General features: G+C 47.3%; 1 protein-coding gene across 1 annotated transcript in view; it reads left to right on the top strand.

The window, feature by feature from the left end:
• The window catches only part of LOC127568905 (vitellogenin-like), an 84,181-nt gene that overhangs the window by 12,277 nt on the left and 49,841 nt on the right, over positions 1 to 22,063 (top strand). Inside the window, exons 8-20 of the mRNA XM_052013161.1 lie at positions 2,214 to 2,368; positions 4,863 to 5,028; positions 6,311 to 6,436; positions 6,547 to 6,765; positions 8,105 to 8,322; positions 8,430 to 8,527; positions 15,076 to 15,200; positions 15,525 to 15,626; positions 16,793 to 16,912; positions 18,831 to 19,020; positions 20,090 to 20,174; positions 20,313 to 20,498; positions 21,450 to 21,582. Of these exons, the coding sequence (XP_051869121.1) occupies positions 2,214 to 2,368; positions 4,863 to 5,028; positions 6,311 to 6,436; positions 6,547 to 6,765; positions 8,105 to 8,322; positions 8,430 to 8,527; positions 15,076 to 15,200; positions 15,525 to 15,626; positions 16,793 to 16,912; positions 18,831 to 19,020; positions 20,090 to 20,174; positions 20,313 to 20,498; positions 21,450 to 21,582 (1,923 nt within the window). The remainder of the gene's footprint in view (positions 1 to 2,213; positions 2,369 to 4,862; positions 5,029 to 6,310; positions 6,437 to 6,546; positions 6,766 to 8,104; positions 8,323 to 8,429; positions 8,528 to 15,075; positions 15,201 to 15,524; positions 15,627 to 16,792; positions 16,913 to 18,830; positions 19,021 to 20,089; positions 20,175 to 20,312; positions 20,499 to 21,449; positions 21,583 to 22,063) is intronic.

The following is a 22,063-nucleotide window of genomic DNA, read 5'->3' on the forward strand; positions in this document are numbered from 1 at the left end:
CCAATATCGCTCTGATCCTCATCTCAGTTATCTGAACCCCTTATTCTGAGATCACACCTCTAGTTCTACTCTCTCCAGCAAGGGAGAATTGTTCTCAGGACCCTGCCTGTCAATCCCTTGAAGGATTATCCACTCTTTCATGAAGTCACCTCCTACTGATCGAATCTAAATCCCTTTCCCCCAGTGTCTCATTGAGTTGCCTATCCAGGAATCAACCGAGTAACAAAAGATGAGCTGCTGGAGGAACTCAGAGGGTCGGGCAGCATCTGTGGGGCGAGGGGTGGTGGGGGAGGAACTGTTGCCGATTTGGGTCAAAGCCCCACATCAGGACCAAGAGGGGAGATGGCCAGTATAGGAGGGGTGAGGCAGGGGCCAGTAGGTGATTGGTGGACTGAGGAGGGGTGAGGGATGACAGGCAGATGGAGCCAGGTTGGGGAGTGGGGCGGCGGTGGAGCAGGGCCAGAGGCAGGTGGGGAAGAGGATGGTGATCCTTCAGCCCTTCATACAGTTCATATCCTTGGGTAAGGACACCAAAGCCATAAGTAATTCTCCAGTCACCTCTTGCATACCCTCTTCCTGGTGGTGCTGCCATGTTCTCCGACTCTTAACTCTACCTCTCCTGGTTGTTGCACTGTTGTCACCTTGGTGCTTTGTTGAACTACCTCAGGTTGCTACAAACTTTGCACCTCTGTTTTGCACTCGCCATTGTTTTTATTGTTGTATTATTACTACATACACTATCTACCCTGTGAGCTCCGTGCGAGCAAGGACTTGCATTGCAAATAAACTAATCTGAATCTGAGGTGGCTATCTATGGCTCTTGTGTAGGAGGAACGGGAGAAGAAATGGTGTTGAGTACAATGACACTAACTGCTGGAGGAGAAAAAGACGAGGTATAGAGCCCTAACCCCACTGAAGACTGATTTCCCATTTCCCCACACTATGCCCCATCCGCTGCCTTCCTGCCCACCTTCTCTGGGGTCTCCTCACTGCCTGCTTTCCTTAACAAGATAGTTTCTGATACAGAGCTGGTGAAAGAGACTTGAGGGGCCGACCTAATAAAGGTCTTTAAAACAATAAAGCATTCAATGGGAGAAGACATCTCCTTTCATGAGGGAGACCGCTAGGCTTTACAGATGAAGGGTCTCGACCTGAAATGTCAGCTCTCTGGTTCCCTCAGATGCTGCCTGACCCGCTGAGTTCCTCCAGCATCCTGTGTGTTGCTCCAGATTCCGGTGTCTGCAGAATCTCTTGTGTCTCTCTCTTTAAAAATATAAGGCAGTTGCTAATAATTCCATTTAGGGATTCAATAGAACTTAGTGTCAGAGATTCATGTACAACACAGCGATGGCCTTTCAGCCCATCACATCCATGCCGACCTTTTTGCCAATCTGCATTGATCCCATTTGCCCACAGTAGGACCATATCCTCCTATGCCTTGCCTATTTAAGTGCTGGACTAAATCCCTCTTAAACATAGTGACTGTTCCTAATTCCACCACTCCCTCTGGCAGCATAGGTTCCAGATATAGAACATAGAACAGCACAGTACAGGACCTTCGGCCCACAATGTTGTGCCGACATTTTATCCTGCGCTGAGATCTATCTATCCCTTCCCTCCCACATAGCCCTCCATTTCTCTATCATTCACGTGTCCATCTAAGTGTCTCTTAAATGTCCCTAATGTATCTGCCCCCACAACCTCTGCCGGCAGTGCGTTCCACACACCCACCACTCTCTGTGTAAAAAACTAACCCCTGACATCCCCCTCATACCTTCCTCCAATCACCTCAAAATTACGTCCTTTCATGTTAACCATTTTCGCCCTGGGAAAAAGTCTTTGACTGTCCACTCGATCTATGCCTCTTATCGTCTTGTACACCTCTGTCAAGTCACCTCTCATCCTCCTCCTCTCCAAAGAGAAAAGCCCCAGCTCACTCAGCCTATCCTCATAAGACATGGTCTCCAATCCAGGCAGTGTCCTGGTAAATCTCCTCAACTCTCTCCAGTGCAATCACATGCTGAGGATAACTTGTGAGGATAGGAATGAGTTGAGATGGTTTGGATAGAGATGGATTTAAGGGAAGATTGCTAAGAGACACACACTGATGGAGTCAGATGGTGGGGGGGGGGTGAAGTGGGGCAGAAACACTATTCTAGTAGAGGGGAAGAATGGCCTGCTCCTGTCCAATTCAATGCTATCTCCTTCTGTAGATACTGGAAACGCTGAAGAACCTGGAAGCCCACTCAGTTCCAAAGGTCCACTCCGACACCCCGGCCAAGTTTCTGCAGCTCGTCCAGCTCCTTCGCTCTGCCTCAGAAACGACCGTCTCCACCCTGTGGGATAGCAACCACAGCGGCCAGATCCGGTAAACGGTTCGCTGCAGCGGACAATGGCAAAACGTGTTGCGTGACAGAACTACCTCTCCTTCCAACCCAACACCCCCCACCTCACCCCCGCCAATTCCCTTAGTGCAGAGACAAGAGCAGGAAATTCCTGAGATACTCAGTGGGTCAGGAGGCAAATGTGGAGAGAGAAACAGATCTCCGATCTGAATCGTTCACTGTTTCTCTCTCCACAGATGCTGCCTGACCTGCTGAGTATGGATTTGTTCCTTGTTTTTAATTCAGATTTCCAAAATCTGTATTTTTTTTTGCATTGAGCTGGTGTTACTGGACCAGTGTTCAGGGGACTGGGATGTTAGAACGTAAGTACCTGAAGAGGAGTAGGCCACTCGGCCCCTCATACCTGCCCCACTGGTCAAATGCTCCTGGCTGAAAGAATTTCTCATCTTTCCAAAGTTGTCGTGGCCAGAACTGGAAACAATCCTCCATTTGTGGCCAAACCAGAGTCATAGAGTCACACAGCACAGAAACAGGCCCTTCAGCCCAACATCCATGCCACTTAAGATGTCTGTCTGAGCTAGTCCCATTTGCCTGTGTTTGGCCCTTATCCTCTAAACCTTTCCTATCCATGTACCTGAACATAGAACATAGAACAGTACAGCACAAAATAGGACCTTCGGCCCACAATGTTGTGCCAACATAGCTAATCCCTCCTACCTACAGAAGGCCCATATCTCTCCATTTGCCTCTCATTCATGTGCCCATCCAAGCCCCTCTTAAAAGCCCCCAATGAATTTGCCTCCACCACCCTATCAGGCAACGCATTCCAGGCATCCACCACTCTCTCAGTAAAAAATGTACCCCTCACGTCTCATCTGAAGCTACCCCCTCTCACCTTAAATGCGTGCCCTCTGCTATTGGATCGCTCAATAATGGGAAAAAGATATTGCTTGTCCACCCTATCTATGCCCCTCATAATTTTATACTTCCAACAGATCACCCCTCATCCTCCACCGCTCCAGAGAGAAGAGCCCAAGTTTGTCCACCCTCTCCTGATAGTACATGTCCTCTAATCCAGGCAGCATCCTGGTAAACCTCCTCTGCACCCTCTCTAAAGCCTCAACATAGTGAGGTGACCAGAAATGCATGTAATACTCTAAATGCGGCCTAACCAGTGTTCTATAGAGATGCAACATAACTTCTTGACTCCTGTACTCAATACCCCGATTAATGAAAGCAAGCATTCCATAAGCCTTCTTAACCACCCTGTCTACCTGTGTAGCCACTTACAGTGAGCCATGGACCTGTCCAAATTGTTTTTAAATGTTGTAATTGTACCAAACTCTACCACTTCCTCGGGCAGCCCGTTCCACACACACACCACCCTCTGTGTGAAAACATTGCCCCTCAGGGTCCCCTTTAAATCTTTCCCCTCTCTCAAACCTCTGCCCACTAGTTTCAGACTCCCCTACCCTGGGAAAGAGATTGTGACCATCCACCTTATCCACACCCCTCATGATTTTATAAACCTCTATAAGGTCACCCCTCAGCCTCCTTCGCTCCAGGAAAAAAAAGGTCCAGCCTGTCCAGTCTGTCCTTATAACTAAGACCTCAGTAACATCCTCGTGAATCTTTCTTGCATCCTTTCCAGCTTAATAACATCCTTCCTGTACCCCAGGGACCAGAACTGCTCACAATATTCCAAGTGCAATCTCACCAACATCTTGTACAGATGGTTGAATGATGGTGCTCGCTTGAAGTGACTGTGGTCTCAAGCGCTTTCGTCTTGAATTAATAGGGAGTGAGGAAATACACAATTGCCTGTGGTGTGTGGTGTACCACAGGGATCACTGTACCACAACCTATCCTAATGCACGCCTGCCAGATCCCTTCTGATGCCCTCAAAATTGGCCTTCCTCCTATTTAGAAACTTAACCCGAGGACCAGTCCTATGCTTCTCCATAATTATCTTGAAACTAATGGAATTACGATCACTAGTATTCCCCTACACTCACTTCTGTCACCTGCTGTCTCATTCCCTAAGAGGAGATCCAATATGGCGCTCTCTCTACATGTTGATTAAGGGAACTTTCCTGAACACATTTGACAAACTCGATCCCATCCAGTCGTTTTACAGTATGGGTGTCAGGGTGGTAGGTGTCCTTGACAATACCACTATCCTTCCTGAGGCTATTCAATCACTGTCTTTAAACTCACTTACCCCTGACCTTACAGGTCACAATACATCCCAGAATGTAGGCTTCACAATTGTCAGCTCTCCAAACATCTCTCTTGTCACTACCTGCAGAAACATGTTTTGGTTTCACTTAGCTCTGACACTTGACTCCAATCATCTCTTGGTTCGAGGGTTGACCATCCATGTATATCGGTTGTTGCTTAAGCATCTCTCCCCCATTCCCTTCCAACAAGTGTTCCTCATCAACTATGTTCTTCTCTCTTGTGCTCAAACGATTCCTGCGGAGTGTGAAGTGTTCTCATTTTGTCTTGGAACACCAGGCGCTGGATTCTGTTTGCACTTCCTGCTGTTGGGACAGTCGATGCCCTGCGATTCATCAAAACCAAGATCCAGCGGTTTGAGGTCACGATGCGTGACGCAGCCCAGACTTTAGCCCTCGCTCTGCACCAAGTCACGGCTGACCTTCACACCCTGTCATTAGTCAAAGTGAGTCTGAATTTCTTTCACTTCTGAGACGTACAATGATGTAACTGGCGGCACACTGGCGCAGCGGGCAGAGCCACTGCCTCACAGCTCCAGAGACCCCGTTTCGATCCTGACCTCTGGCGCTGTCTGTGTGGAGTCTGCACATTCTCCCTGTGACCGCGTGGGTTTCCCCCGGGTGCTCCGGTTTCCTCCCACATCCCAAAGACATGCGGTTTGTAGTCAATTAGTCACTGTAAATTGTTCCTAGTGATTGGTAATTGGTTTATTGTTGTCCCATAGAACATAGAACACTACAGCACAGTACAGGGCCTTCGGCCCACAATGTTGTGCCGACATTTTATCCTGCTCTACGATCTACCTAAACCTTCCCTCACAAATGTTAACCCTTTCTTCCCATTTCTCTAACATTCATGTGGCTATCTAAGAGTCTCTTAAATATCCCTAATATATCTGCCCCCACAACCTCTGCCGACAGTGTGTTCCACACACCCACCACTCTCTGTGTAAAAAAAAAACTTACCCCTGACATCCCCCTTATACCTTCCTCCAATCACCTTAAAATTATGCTCCCTTGTGTTAGCCATTTTTGCCCTGGGGAAAAAGTCTCAGACTGTCCACTCGATCTATGCCTCTTATCATCTTGTACACCTCTATCAAGTCACCTCTCATCCTCCTCCTCTCCAAAGAGAAAATCCCTAGCTCGCTCGACCTATCCTCATGTACTGAGGTGCTGTGAAATACCATGTTCTGCATGCCATCCATGCAGATCATTTCATCACATCAGTACATTGAGGCAGTACAAGGGAAAACAATAACAGAATGCAGAATAAAGTGTTACAGTTACAGAGAAAGTGCAGTGCAGGCAGACAATAAGGTGCGAGGGCCATGATGAGGTAGATTGTGAGGTCAAGAGTCCATCTTATTGTACTAGGAGACCATTCAATAGCCTTATAACCGTGGGATAGAAGCTGTCCTTGAGCCTGGTGGTATGTGCTTTCAGGCTTTTGTATCTTCTGCCCGATGGATTGATAACCAGGCTAGTGTAAAAACAGATTATTTTATGTTTGTTCTTCAAGAGACAAACCGCGTGTGTTTAACATCTGAACATTTTTGTTAACCAACACCAGACTGGCTTGCTTTCCCTCTCTTTTTACAGCCACTTCCTGATCCCCCATGTGATCCCTTGCATTGCCTACTGGGAACTGTAGTTCTTTATTATAACTACATAATAACACAAGTTTGACCTGAAATTTAACCTCCAGCTTGACTGCTACTGTTACAGGAATTACTGGTTACAATCCAAGTGCAACAGTCTCCTGTCCTTCGCCCACTCGTTTTTCTGGGCTATGGTTCCATGGTTTACCGGTACTGTGCAGACCAGCTGACATGTCCCAACAACGTACTTGCGGTGAGCTGATTTGACTCGTCCTCCCACCACCCCCTCACTATCACCGTCCCCACACGGCTCCTGGTCGGTGTGACTTCTCTGTCTCTCTTACTGAGGCTTTCTCCTTCCAGCTGCTCCACAGTTTGCTGGTGGACTCTGCAGCTCGGGGCAATGAGGAGGACATGGCCCTTGCTCTGAAGGCGATCGGGAATGCAGGGCAGCCAGAAAGCATCAAGCCTATCATGAAACTCTTACCCAGCACCAGAACCTCGGCTGCCAATGTCCCACTCAAAATCCAAGTCGATGCCATCATGGCACTGCGTAACATTCTGAAGAAAGACCCAATCAAGGTAAAAACAATTCAATGCAAATTAACAACTAACAATGATTAGGTTGGTGTTTGCAATCTTCAGTTGATTTATTGTCTCAGTATTAATGTGAATAAAGCTAGAATAAAACTTTAGGAGTGTAATGGAGGAGAGGGACCGAGGAGTACAAGTGCATAGTTTGTTGAAAGCAGCGTCACAGGTAGACAGGGTGGTGAAAAAAGCATTTAGCACGCTGGCCTTCATCAGACAGGGCATCGAGTATAGGAGTTGGGACATTATGTTGTAGTTGTACAAGTCGTTGGTGAGGCTGCACTTGGAGCACTGTGCACAGTTTTGGTCGCCCTGTTATAGGAAAGACGTGGTTAAACTAGAAAGAGTGCAGAAAGGATTTACAAGGATGTTGCCAGGACTCAAGGGCCTGAGTTACAGGGAGAGGTTGGCCAGGCTGGGTCTTTATTCCTTGTAACGTAGGAGAATGAGGGGCGACCTTATAGAAATGTTTAGAATTATGAGAGGCATCGATAAGGTGGACGGTAACAGTCTTTTCCCCAGGGCAGGGGAGTCCAAGACAAGGGGGCATAGGTTTAGGGTGAGAGGGGAAAAGGGACCTGAGGGGCAACTTCTTCACGCAGAGGGTGGTGAGTGTATGGAACAAGCTGCCAGAGGAAGTGGGTGAGGCAGGTACAACAGTATCATTTTAAGAAGCACTTGGATAGGTAAATGGAGGGGCGGGACTTGGAGGGATATGGGTCGAATGCAGGAAATTGGGACGAGCTGGGAGGGCACCGTGGTCGGCATGGACTGGTTGGGCCAAAGGGCCTGTATCTGTGCTGTACTGCTCTATGACTCTAGAAGACATAGACTTCTTCGAGTTCAGAAGGATGAGGGGGGATCTCATTCAAATCTACCAGATACTGAAAGGCCTGGATAGAGTGGACGTGGAGAGGATGTTTCCATCAGTAGGAGAGTCCAGGATCTGAGGGCACAGCCTTAGAATAAAAGGATGTCCCTTTAAAACTGAGATGAGGAGAAATTTCTTCAGCCAGAGGGTGGTGAATCTGTGGAATTCAATTCAATCATGGCTGATTTTTTTTCAACCCCATTCTTCTGCCTTCTCCCCATAACCCTTAACCCCCTCACCAGTCAAGAACCTATTCGCCTCTGCCTTAAATACACCCCATGACTTGGCCTCCACAGCCGACTGTGGCAACGAATTCCACAGATCCACCACCCTCTGGCTGAAGAAATTCCTCCTCATCTCAGTTTTAAAGGGACGTCCCTTTATTCTGAGGCTGTGCCACAGGTATCCTGGACGGGAACTGTCCCATGGTGTAATGACTCTGTCTCTCCGTTGACACAGGTGCAAGTTGTTACCCTGCAGATATTCATGAATAAAAGGAATCACCCCGAGTTGCGAATGTCTGCCTGTGCGGTGTATCTGTGCACCAGGCCACCTCTGAATGCTGTGTTAGTCCTGGCCAATTCTCTGTTGAAGGAGACCTGTTTGCAGGTGGCAAGTTTTGCCTACTCGCTGCTTAGATCGCTGGCAAGAAGTTCCCTCCCATCTATCAGTTCCCTGTGAGTATACAGGCGCCAGCAGAGAGGGTGGGGTGGGGCAACCTTTCAAGATGTTCGCAGATTATTGACCGCTATGGTTCTAACGCAACTCCCGTTCATTTCGACAGGGCTGCTGCCAGCAGGATGGCTGTAAATCTCTTGGGGGCCAGATATGACCAGCTTGGTTTCCAATTCAGTCACGCTTTTCATCCTGACGTGTTCAGCTGTAAGTGTGCAACCAAACAGTGCAGTCGTTTAGAACATAGAACAGTACAGCACAGGAACAGGCTGCGCCAGACTAATTAAACAAGTAATTAAATGCCTCACTAAACTAATCCCTTCTGCCTGCACAATGCCCATATCCCTGCATCCCCTGTATATTCATGTGCTTCTTAAAGAGCTTCTTAAACACCTCTACTGTATCTGCCTCCACCACCACTCTTGGCAGCACATTCCAGGCACCCACCTCTCTCTGTGTGAAAATACCTGCCCCATACATCTCTCTTGAACTTTCCCCCTCTTACCTTAAATGCATGCCCTCTAGTATTAGACATTTCCACCCTGGGAGAAAGAGACCGGCTGTCTACTCTCTCTGTGCCTCTCATAATCTTATACACATCTATCGGGTCTCCCCTCAGCCTCCAACGCTCCAGAGAAAACAACCCAAGTTTGTCCAACTCTCCTCATAGCTCATACCTTCTGATCCAGGCAGCGTCATGATGAACCTATTCTGCACCATCCCCAAAGCCTCCACATCCTCTCTGTAGTGGGGCGACCAGAACTGAATGCAACACTCCAGATGTGGCCTCAGAGTTTTCTTTTCTTTTTCAATCTTTTTATTAAATTTCAAATGAATAAACATAACAATAGTGATTATACACGTGATACAAAGAGATCGGGATTAGGACAATAACAGACCAGAGTTTTATAAAGCTGCAACGTAACTTCCATGGATCCATGCATCGTAATCTTCTGGATGAGCTTACCATTTCAAGCACCTTAATAAAGTCCATGTAGACAACATCCACATCTCTACCTTCATCAATCACCCTCATCACCTCCTCAAAAAACTCAATCAAGTTAGCGAGACGTGACTTGCCCCACACAAAGCCATACTGGCTGTCCCTAATTAAGCCATGGTTTACAAATGCTCATAAATCCTGTCCCTAAGAACCCTCTCCAAGAGCTTCCCTACCATTGATGTGAGACTCACCAGTTTCCAGGATTATCCCTATTTTCCTTCTTGAACAACGGAACAACATTAGCTACTCGCCAGTCCTCCAGGACCTCACCTGTGGCTAGAGAGGACACGAAGATATTGGTCAAGGCCCAAGCAATCTCATCTCTTGCCTCTCTCAATAACCTGGGGTACATCCCTTCAGGCCCCGGGGACTTATCCACCTTAATGTTCTTTAAGAGACTGAACACTACCTCCTTCTTCATTTCAAAATGCCCTGGCATATTAGCACACTCCACACTGATCTCCCTGTCCTCCACATCCTTCTCCTTGGTAAATACTGATGCAAAGTACTCACTTAGAACCTCACCCACATCCTCCGCCTCCAAGCACGTGTTCCCTCCTTTATCCTTGAGCGGTCCTACCCTATCCCGAGTTATCCTCTTGCTCTTGATGTATGTATTGAATGCCTTGGGATTCTCTTTAATCCTACTTGCCAAGGACATTTCATAGCCCCTCCTGGCCCTCTGAATTCCCTTCTTGAGTTCTCTTCTAGCTCTTTAATCATCCTCAAAGGCCCTGTTTGATTTTAGCTTCCTAAACCTTATTAGTGCTTCCTTTTCCTTCCTGACTAAATTCACCGCCTCTTGTAATCCAAGGTTCTCTACCCTGCCATCCTTGTCCTTCTTACTGGAAGACACCCGTGCCACCGTGCCAACCGTCAGAATGGATGTGAAATTGAGGTATTTCATGTGTTATGATATTTCTGGAAGGCATCGTCCAAAGTGAAAAGTGGTCCAGTCTCCAAGAGTAGGACATTTGGGCCTTGTTCTATCACAGGCATCACAGTGGGTAGAGCCACTGCCTCAAACCTGCAGAGACTCTGGTTCAATCCTGACCTCGGGTGCTGTCTGTGTGGAGTTTGCCCGTTCTCCCTGTGACTGCATGGGTTTCCCCCAGGTGCTCCGGTTTCCTCCCACATTCCAAAGACGTGCGGGTCGGTGGGTTAATTGGCTGCTGTTAATTGCCTCCAATTTGTGGGTGAGGGGTAGAATCTGGGGGGAGTTGATGGGAATGTGGGGAGAATGAAATGGGATCACTGTAGGGTTGGTGTAAATGGGTGGGTGATGGTTGGCATGGACTCGATGGGCTGAAGGGCCTGTTTCCATGCTCTATCCCTCTATGACTCTATGATTTAATGAGCACCAGGTTGAACTGTACTCCCTAGATCCCTAATATGCCCAGCAAACAAAAATTAACTATTGACTTAGATCAATCGTCATTCTTGCAAGGGCATTTCATCCTTTACCACCCGTAGATTGTAGAACTGTTTCTGCACCTCCCTCTTGAAACCCTGACTCTAATTTCCACACCCGATCCTAGACACACAACAGTCCTGGGTCCCTCATCCCCTGGAGAGACTGGTTCCTTGGGTGGACAATCTCTCCACATCCATTGCCACCGGAAGATCGGATCTCTGTACTTGCTCTAATAACTACGCACCTTCCATCACATGAAGATCATTAAGTCCGGGGACAGCTTCATCCATCTTCACTCTCACCCCTACTCGTACATCCCATCCCAAACTCCAGCATCTCCCTGGAGAATGAGGCATTTCAGAATCAGGTTTATTATCACTGACATACGTTGTGAAATGTGTTGTTTTGGGGCAGCAGTACAGTGCAAGACATAAAGCCATAAAAATTACGATAAATTACAAAAAATAAATAAGTAGTGCAAAAGAGGAATAATGAGGCCGTGTTCATGGGTCCATGGACCGTTCAGAAATCTGATGGCGGAGGGGAAGAAGCTGTTCCTGAATCGTTGAGTGTGGGTCTTCAGGCTCCTGTACCTCCTCCCTGATGGTAGTACTGAGAAGAGGGCATGTCTTGGGTGGTGATTGTCCTTAGTGATGGATGCCGCCTTCTTGAGGCACTGCCTCTTGAAGATGTCCTTGATGGTGGGGAGGGTTGTGCCCGTGATGGAGCTGGCTGAGTCTACAACCCTCTGTAGCCTCTTGTGATCCTGTGCATTGGAGCCTCCGTACCAGGTGGTGATGCAACCAGTCAGAATGCTCTCCACTGTACATTTGTAGAAATTTGTAGGAGTCTTTGATGACAGACCAAATCTCCTCAAACTCCTACTAAGGTAGAGCTGCTGGCGTGCCTTCTTCACGATTGCATCAATATGTTGGGCCCAAGATAGATCCTCTGGGATGTTGATGCCCAGGAACTTGAAGCTGTTCACCCTTTCCACCGCTGACCCCTCAATGAGGACTGGTGTATGTTCTCCTGATTTCCCCTTCCTGAAGTCCACAATCGATTCCTTGGTCTTGCTGACGTTGAGTGCGAGGTTGTTGTTGTGACACCACTCAACCAGCCGATCTATCTCACTCCTGTACACCTCCTCGTTGCCATTTGAGATTCTGCCAACAACAGTGGTGTCGTGGTCTTCAAGATTTTCATGGGTAATGGGGAGTTGGAATGTTATGGAAACATTCTCAAATACAGGATGTTAAAAGAGGAAGGACAATTTGGCCATTTTATCTCAACTGATTCCAGGGAAGAGGAAGTTCAGGAACAAGATTTGATTGGATGTATCGTGGTTGCTTTACCTGGGAGCTCAGACAGTTCAGAGGAGATCAGGACAGCTGAGTGTGGGGATAATTATAAGGGATGGTGTTCCCATCCGCTGATGGTTCATGGGGCCTGGGGTCACAGGTTCAAAATTTGGACAAATGCTACAAGGAAAATGTGGAGAAAACCCTTTTTATGCAGAGAGTGGTGATGGGCTGGAACCTGGTGCTTTTATGGATGTGGACCAGGCCTTTCAAGGGGAAATTGGACCGGGGTTGAGGGAAAGTAACGTGCAGGACAAGAGCAGAGAGAGGAATGAAGGAGATGGCTCCACAAGAGCCTAGACAGGGGACAAATGATCTCTATCACTGGAATTACGATGTCATTCCATGTGTTTTTTTAAATGGGTAGTTACAGGAGTTGTGAAATAGGTTTAACAGAATGGTAAATTAGTTTGTTATTGTCACATGTACCGAGGTACAGTGAGAAACTTTGTTTTCCATGCCATCTATACAGATTATTTCATTACAACAGCACATCGAGGTCGTACAAGGTAAAACAATAACAGACTGCAGAATAAAGTGTTACAGTTACAGAGAAAGTGCAGTGCAGGCAGACAATAAGGTGCAAGGCCATAACAAGGTAGATTGTGAGGTCAAGAGTCCATCTTGCTGTACGAGGGAACCATTCAATAGTCTTATAACAGCAGGATAGAAGCTGTCCTTGAGCCTGGTGGTACGTGCTTTCAGGCTTTTATATCTTCTGCCTGATGGGAGATGGGAGAGGGGAGAGGAGAGAATGCCTGGGGTGGGAGGGGTCTTTGATTATGTTGGCTGCTTTACCGAGGCAGTGAGAAGTGTAGACAGAGTCCATGGAGGGGAGGCTGGTTTCCGTGATGCGCTGGGCTGTGTCCACAACTCTCTGCAGTTTCTTGTGGTCCCGGACAGAACAGCTGTGATGCATCCGGATAGGATGCTTTCTATGGTGCATCGATTAAAAATTGGTGAGGGTCGACGGGGACATGCCAAATTTCTTTAGTGTCCTGAGGAAGTAGAGGAGCTGTTGCATGAATTGAAAAGCATGAAGGGGAGTGAGTTCCTACTGGGAGAGAAGTTGCAGGGGTCGGCATGGACCAGTTGGGCCAAAGGGCCTGTTTCCTTGCTGTATGACTCTCTGACCTGTGGTGGGTGTGTCAATGGGTAGTTGGAGGGGTTGGGAAGATGATCAAAGGTCTTTATCTGCCCAACGTAATGTGTTAAAAATTCTGATCCTTATTTTCGAATCTGTCCTTGGCTCCTCCCTTCTCCGCATGAATTCACTGCCACCTTTGACCTTCGTGAAGCAGGTTGTACTGGTCTGCCACATTAGTTATCAGGAGAGATTGGACAGGCTGGGACTATTTTCCCTGGGGCGAAGGAGGCTGAGTGGTGACCTTGTAGAAGTTTATAAAATCATGAGGGGCATAGATAAAGTGGAAAAACACGATGGTGCTGGAGGAACTCAGCAGGCCAGGCAGCATCTGTGGAGAAAAGCAGGCGGTCAATGTTTCGGGTCAGGACCCTTCTTCAGGACTGAAGATAGGAAAAGGGGAAGCCCGATATATCGGAGGGAAAAGCAGAGCAGTGATAGGTGGACAAAAGAGGGGAGGCGGTGTGGGCACAGGGTGGTGATAGGTAGATGCAGGTAAGAGAGAGTGATGGGCAGGTGCGGGGGAGGAGGGGAGAGCAGGTCCACCGGGGGATGGGTCAAAGGTAAGGAGAGAGAGGGAAAAAAGTTAGAAAAAAAGAGGCTAAGAATGGGAAGAAGAGAAGAAACATGGTGGGGGGTGGGGGGGTTACTTAAAGTGGGAGAATTCAATGTTCATGCTGTTGGGCTGCAAGGTTCCAAGATGGAAAATGAGGCGCTGTTCCTCCAGTTTGCGCTTGGAATTCTCCTGGCAGTGGAGGAGGCCGAGGACTGACTCATCAGTGATGGAGTAGGAGGGGGAGTTGAAGTGACCGGCAACGGGGAGATGCAGATCGCGGTTACGGACAGAGCGCAAGTGTTCTGCGAAACGGTCGCCTAGTCTGCGTTTGGTCAAACCGAAATGCTGCACTGATCCAACTCTCTTTGCAAGGCCCTGATTGTCTCTTGTTTCCCCCACCCTCACAGGCAGTGAGTTCCACATCACACTGCTCATGCAGAAAAAAAATCCCTTTTCTTCTAAAGTTATTCACTTCTGGGGAACCAGCAAGGCCAGCATTTATTGACCATTGACCTAGTCCAGCAGTTATGGTAAAGTGGGATTAGAATTTGAGCCTCTGGAATTCTTATGGGAGCAACTTCCCTCTATTTATCCTTTTGGAGTCTGGAGAGAAATTGTTCACTTCTGTCGAATCTCCTCTCAAGAGAAAGAAAGGACTGCAGATGCTGCAATCTAGAGGAAAAACACAATGATGCTGGAGGAACTCAGCAGGCCAGGCAGCGTTCGTGGAGAAAAGCAGGCGGTCAACATTTTGGATCAGGATGAAGAAGAGTCCTGACCCAAAACGTTGACCGCCTGCTTTTCTCCATGGATGCTGCCTGGCCTGCTGAGTTCCTCCAGCATCATTGTGTTTTTCCTCTAGATTGCAGCATCTGCAGCCCTTTGTTTCTCTCATAGATAATATGGATGGTTGCAGTCTTTTTCCCAGCGTAGAGGAGTCTGAAACTAGAGGGCAAGGTTTGAGGTGAGAGGGGAAAGATTAAAGGGGACTTGGGGGGGCACCTTTTTCGCACAGAGGGTGGTTGGTATGTGGAATGAGTTGCCTCAGGAAGTGGTAGAGGTGGGTATAATGTTGAAAAGACATTTGGACAGGTACATGGATAGGAAAGGTTTAGAGGGATTATGGGCCAAATGGGACTCACTCAGAATGGAACCTTCATTGCCATGGATGAGTTGGGCTGAAGGGCCTGTTTAATTCTATGATCTCTGTTCTTCTGGTAACTACAAGAGCTTCATGGTAACAGTCAATTGATTTGCTCTTCCTCCTTACGATGTAGATAAACTGATGACAGGAGTATCTGCTAAAGTTCTCCTGGTGAACGACGCAGGGAGCCTCATCCCATCTGTAGCAGCAGCCAAAGTCTCAGGTCACATGTTGGGAGGCTTTACGGATCTAATTGAGGTAATGTGCTCCTCAGCGGAGATATTCTGTCCAGCGTGAAACTTGGTTCTGTCTTGTGTTTGTGTTGGTAAGAACATAGGGATAAGTCCATCACAAGGCCCGCTGAACCTGCCTACCATTCACTGAGGTCACTGCCAACCCTTTTGCTCATCTCCATTGTCTTACCCGCTCTCCATATCCCTGGGTGCCCCAAGATCCCACCACCCTCTCGATCTCAACATCGACTCGAGTCGCCACAGCTCCCCGAGGGTAAAGAATTCCAAATGTCTGTGGCGCTCTAGAAAATGGTCCCGAAAATGTCCTTTTTGTTTTATTCCTCGCCAGGTCGGCTTACGAATGGAAGGTCTCCAGGAAGCGATAATGAAAAGTCGGGAGAAAGTCAGGGGAATTCCTGACTTGAAGCAAATCCAACGCATCTTAAATAAGGTAAGACGGAGTTAGCAGTGCATCAACATTACAACATTAGTGGAGTCAAACCTACAGCAGAGGGAAAGAACGTAGGAACCAGAAGCAGGAGAAGGCCATTCTATCTCTTATGCCTGCTCTCCCACTCAGTCCAATCATAGTTTAACCTCACTTCCTGCACATATCCCAAATCCCTTAATATCCAAAAACCTAAGGAGAGATTGTTTTGGCTTGACGACCTGTCTGCAAAATCGGAAGTTGGAGGTTTAATAGTTTCTTGGTGAACACAGAGGTGGGGAGGAGGAAAGAACATACAACATGTAACAGTACAGAACAGATCCAGGACCTTCAACCCACCATGTCTGTGCTGAACACAATGCCGTTAAACAAATCAGTTCTGCCTGCACATGAACAATATCCCGCCATTCCCTACATACTCATCTAAAAGCCTCTTAAATACCACTATCTGCCTCCACCGCCACCCCTGGCAGCCTGTTCCTGGCACCCACCACTCTCTGTGTAAAAAAAAAAACCCTTCCCTGAACATCTCCTTTGAACTTTCCCCCTCTCACCTTAAATGCACGTCCTCTAGTATTTGACATTTCTACCCCTGAGTCAAAGATTCTGCTGTCTGCCCTGTCTGTGCCTCTCATAATCTCATAAACTTCTATCGGGTCTCTCTTCAGCCTCCGACGCTCCAGAGAAAACAATCCAAGTTTGTCCAACCTCTTCTTATGCCCTCTAATCCAGGCAGCATCCTGGTGAACCCCTTCTGCACCCTCTCCAAAGCCTCCACATCCTTCCTGTAACGGGGCGACCAGAACTGCACACAATACAAAGGATGGAGGAGGTTGAGAGTCATGGGAAGGTTTGGAGGGCAGCAGGGATAATGGTTCAATGCAGAAGGGCTGGCTGGTTATGGGATATGTAAGTGCAGAGATGGGTCCAGGAGGTGTAAATGGGCATGGGAGAAAGTCCTAGTAATGAAGTCCAGATGAGGGGTCTCGACCCAAAATGTCGACTATCCATTTCCCTCCACGGATGCTTCTCGACCCTCTGAGTTTTTCCAGTTTATTGTGCGTTGCTCCAGATTCCAGCATCTGCAGTCTCTTGTGTCTCCAAGTTATGCTGTTGGCTTTTTAACTTTTATGTAGTGCATTCATGTAAAATACATTTTTTTTAAACAGTTTCCTGATTTAAAATCTGTGCCAGCGAAAATGCCACTTGCATCAGCATACTTCAAGCTATTTAACCAAGAGATCACTTTTGTTGAATTCAGACGGGATTATATTCACAAAGCCATCCAGGTAAGAGAGAGCCTTGGCTAGTACTCCTGCAACTGTTTGAACTTACATAAACTTAAACTTAAACTTGTTTTACAGCGTAGTAACAGGCCCTTACGGCCCAACGAGTCCGCGCCGCCCATTTTAAACCCAAATTAACCTACCCGTACGTCTTTGGAATGTGGGAGGAAACCGGAGCACCCGGAGGAAACCCATGCAGACACAGGAGAACATACAAACTCCTTACAGACAGCGACGGCAATCGAACCCTGATCGCTGGCGCTGTAATAGCGTTGTGCTACCCGCTACGCTACCATGCCGCCCTTTAAATTAGAGCATAGAACAGACAGCACAGGAACAGGCCCTTTGGCCCACAATGTTGTGCCGAACTAATTAAGCTAGTAATTAAATGCCCAACTAAACTAATCCCTTCTGCCTACACAATGTCCGTATCTCTCCATTCTCTGCACATCCATGTGCCTATCTAAGAACCTCTTAAACACTTCCATTGTATCTGCCTCCACCCCCACCTCTGGCAGTACATTCCAGGCACCCACCACTCTCTGTGTAAAAAAAAAACCTGCCCTGCACATTTCCTTTGAACTTACCCCCTCTCACTTTAAGTTCATGCCCTCTACTATTAGACATTTCAAGCCTGGGAAAAAGATAGCGGCTGTCTACTCTATCTGTGCCTCTCATAATTTTATAAACTTCTATCAGGTCTCCCCTCAGCCTCCGACACTCCAGAGAAAACAACCCAAGTTTGTCCAACATCTCCTTATAGCTCATACCCTCTAATCCAGGCAGCATCCTGGTGAACCTCTTCTGCACCCTCTCCAAAGCCTCCACATCCTTCCTGTAATGGGGCAACCAGAATTGAGTGCAATATTCCAGATGTGGCCTAACTAGAGTTTTATAAAGCTGCACCTTTCCCTCAATGTCAACAAAACAAAAGAGCTGGTCATTGACTTCAGGAAAGGGGGCGGTGTACATGCACCTGTCTACATCAATGGTGCTGAGGTCGAGAGGATTGAGAGCTTCAAGTTCCTGGGAGTGAACATCACCAACAGCCTGTCCTGGTCAAATCACGTTGATGCCACGGCCAAGGAAGCTCACCAGCGCCTCTACTTCCTCAGGAGGCTAAAGAAATTTGGTTTGTCCCCTTTGACTCTCACCAGCTATTACCGATGCACCATAGAAAGCATCTTATCTGGATGTATCATGGCTCGGTATGGCAACTGCTCCGCCCAGGACCGCAAGAAGCTGCAGAGAGTTGTGGACACAGCCCAGCGCATCACGGAAACCAGCATCCCCTCCTTGGACTCTGTCTTTACCTCTCGTTGTCTTGGAGAAGCAGCCAGCATAATCAAAGACCCCACCCACCCGGGATATTCTCTCTTCTCTCCTCTTCCATCGGGTAGAAGATACAGGAGCCTGAGGGCACGTACCACCAGGCTTAAGGACAGCTTCTACCCCACTGTGATAAGACTATTGAACAGTTCCCTTATACAATGAGATGGACTATGACCTCACGATCTACCTTGTTGTGACCTTGCACCTTATTGCACTGCACTTTCTCTGTAGCTGTGACACTTTACTCTGTACTGTTATTGTTTTTACCTGTACTACATCAATGCACTCTGTACTAACTCAATGTAACTGCACTGTGTAATGAATTGACCTGTACAATTGGTTTGTAAGACAAGCTTTTCACTGTACCTCAGTACAAGTGACAATAATAAACCAATACCAGTACTTTTATAAAATTTATGCCGGTTCAGGTTTTTGTTAACTCATGTTTGTCCTCGTCTTGTACTGTACTGTTCTGCTGCTGTGAAAAGCAAACCTTCATGGCATTTATACCCTGAGTATGTATGCCTCTGACAATAAACTTGATGGCATCTCCTGCTTGCAAGTGAACTGTTGAATTTTCCCATCACAGACACTTACCGGTGTGGATGTGAAACAGAACACCCTGCGGAGAGTCATGGACCAGCTCAGAAAGCCAGTTGAATTGCGGCCTTCTGCGGCCTTAGTGACATCAGAGCTTCGCCGCTTCATCCCGACGTGCCTGGGTCTGTCCACAGAACTATCCCTGATCTCGGCTGCCGTGGCCAAAGCAGCTCTTAGCGGTAAGGAGACACGAGACGGCAGACGCTGGAATCTGGAGCAACACACAATCTGCTGGAGGAACTCAGTCAGTCGGGCAGCATCTATGGAGGGAAATGGACAGGCAATGTTTCAGGTCGAGACCTTTCATCTGGACTGAGAGTAGGGGGGAGAAAGACAGTATAAAGAGGTGAAGGGAAGAGGTAGAGCAAGAGCTGGCAGGTGATAGGTGGATCCAGGTGAGGAGGGGTGATTGGCAGCTGGAGGAGGGGAGAGTGGACATAGTGGAAAAAAAATCTGGACTCTTTCAGTCCAGAGGAAGGGTCTCGACCTGAAACATCGACTGTCCATTTCCCTCCACAGATGCTGCCTGACTCGTTGAGTTCCTCCAGCACTTTGTTTTTTGCTCTTGGTATATCGCTAAATTGGTTTATTATTGTCACTTGTACCGAGGTACAGTGAAAAGCTTGTCTTGCACACCGTCCATACAGATCATTTCATTACAACAGTGCATTGAGGCAGTACAAGGGAAAACAATAACAGAATGCAGGATAAAATGTTTCAGTTACAGAGAAAGCGCAGTGCAGGCAGACAATAAGGTGCAAGGCCATAAAGAGGTAGATTGTGAGGTCAAGAGTCCATCCTATTGTATTCAATAGTCTTACAACAGCAGGATAGAAGCTGTCCTTGAGCCTGGTGGTACGTGCTTTCAGGCTTTTGAATCTTCTGCCTGATGGGCGAGGGAGAAGACACTCCTGAGAGGTTACTATATTTGGCTACGAGTTCTGACCAAGAGTCTCCCACCTGAAATGTTAAATCTGTTTTTCTCTCCAGAGAAATAAAAATGCTGGAAACACTCAGCAGGTCAGGCAGTATCTGGGGAGAGAGAAACAGATAATGTTTCAAGTCTGAGAAGATCTGTTGAGTGTTTCCAGCATTTTTCACTTTGACCTCAAACTTTGTTTGATATCTTTCCCTGGAATGTTTTATGACATTGAGGGTTTTATAGAAATTCCTGTTGTTTCTATTAGAGGAGATGTAATTACACAGTAACAATTGTGACTGACACTCCTTGCTCTTTGTCTCAAATAGTTGAAGCCAACATCCCAGCCACCACATCCACCTTGTCTCAGTTACTTGGTACCAACATTGAACTGAAGGCTCAGATCAACCCAAGGTATTTATATTTCAAATATTTATTTTGAAAGAAACTTGGTTCCAAAGAAAATTCACCTTTGTGATCTGGTGCTGTCAGTAACCTCAGCAGGTCTCCTGTTCTGAGGCTAATTTAACACCTCTCTGTTTCTTCCCCCAGTGTGGCTGTGTACAGCAAAGCCATGATGGGAATAAATGCCCCCTTCATCCAGTCTGGCCTAGAGCTCACTGCAAAATTCCAGTCAGCTCTGCCCATAGATGTATCAGTGAAGATAAACGCAAAAGAAGGCAATCTGCGGATTAACAGTGTCCCGGTTCAGCAGGAGAATCAGATAATGACCCTCAAGTAATGAATGCTTTCTGTTCTTTCACCGCCCGGCCTTTCTTTCCCTTTCTCTTTTGTAAGTGGAGGAAGCTTTCTGTAACTTAGGTTTACAAGGATGCTGCCAGAACTCCAGGGCTTGAGTTAAGGGGAGAGCTTGGGCAGGCTGGGACTTCATTCCCTGGAACATAGGAGACTAAGGTGTGACCTTATAGAGGTGTATAAAATCATGAGGGGCAGAGATAGGGTGAATGCGCACAGTCTTTTTACCAGGGAAAGGGAACCAAAAGAATCAGAATCAGATTTATTATCTCTGACATATGATGTTTTGTTGTTTTGCGGCAGCAGTAAAGACATAAAAATCTATAAATTACAATATTAAAGAAATAATGTGGGGAAAAAAAGGAATAATGAGGCCGTGTTCATGGGTTCATGGACCGTTCAGAAATCTGATGGCAGAGAGGAAGAAACTGTTCCTGAATCGTTGGGTGTGTGTCTTCAGGCTCCTGTATCTCCTCCCCAATGGTAGTAACAAGAAGAGGGCATGTCCTGGGTGGTGAGGGTCCTTAGTGATGGATGCCGCCTTCTCGAGGCACCGCCTCTTGAAGATGTCCTCAATAGTGGGGAAGGTTGTGCCTGTGATGGATCTGGCTGAATCTACAACCCTCTGCAGCCTCTTACGACCCTGTGCGTTGGAGGCTCCATACCAGGCTGTTTCAGAAACAGACTCTTTATCAGGACTAAGAAAGTCCTGAAGAAGGGTCTCAGACCTGAAACATTACGTGTTTCTCTCTCCACAGATGCTGCCTGACCTGCTGAGTGTTTTCATCATCTTCTGTTACTAGATAGGAATGGTTGAGGAAAATGACCCTTCCCTCATTTAGTACAGAGTGAGGAGTTTTATGCCTCTGGACTTCTTAATACTACCACTTCTACACACCCACCAAGTACTGACTGAGGATATTTAACCCACAGATCTGAGGTGTTCGCCGTTTCACGAAGCATTGAGAATTTGGTCACAGAGAAAGTGACACCCATCTTACCTGAAATTAAAGAAGCAAACATTGTAAATCAAAAATTCAAGTCTTCACAGGAGAGTCAGAGTGATGTAAGTTTGCTTTACATTAACTAGCATAACTTGGGGCTTCACCTATGGAGACCCCCTGTAATGGGGCTCTGCTGTGTATTGTTCAGAGTAGCAGAGGATCCTCATCTCAGTTACTTTGAGAGACAAGGGAGGTTGTTCCACTTAAAGCAGCAAAGATCAGCAGGATAAGTGTGAGGTGTTGCATTTTGGGAAGGCAAATGAGGGTAGGAGTTTCACAGTGAATGGCAGGACCCTGGGGAGTGTTGTAGAACAGAGGGACCAAGGAGTACAGGTACATGGTTCCATGAAAGTGCCCTCGCATGTAGACAGGGGTGGAGCAGGTTTTTGACACGCTGGCCTTCATTAGTCAGGACAGAAGTTGGGACGTTATGTTGCAGTTGTACAAGATGCTGGTGAGGCCTCATTTGGAATATTGTGGTCACCCTGCTGTAGGAAAAATGTCATTAAGCTGCAAAGAGTGCAGAGAAAATTGGTGAGGATG

The sequence above is a fragment of the Pristis pectinata genome, chromosome 3 (genome assembly GCF_009764475.1).
Source record: "Pristis pectinata isolate sPriPec2 chromosome 3, sPriPec2.1.pri, whole genome shotgun sequence".
In the NCBI taxonomy this organism is placed as follows: domain Eukaryota; kingdom Metazoa; phylum Chordata; class Chondrichthyes; order Rhinopristiformes; family Pristidae; genus Pristis; species Pristis pectinata.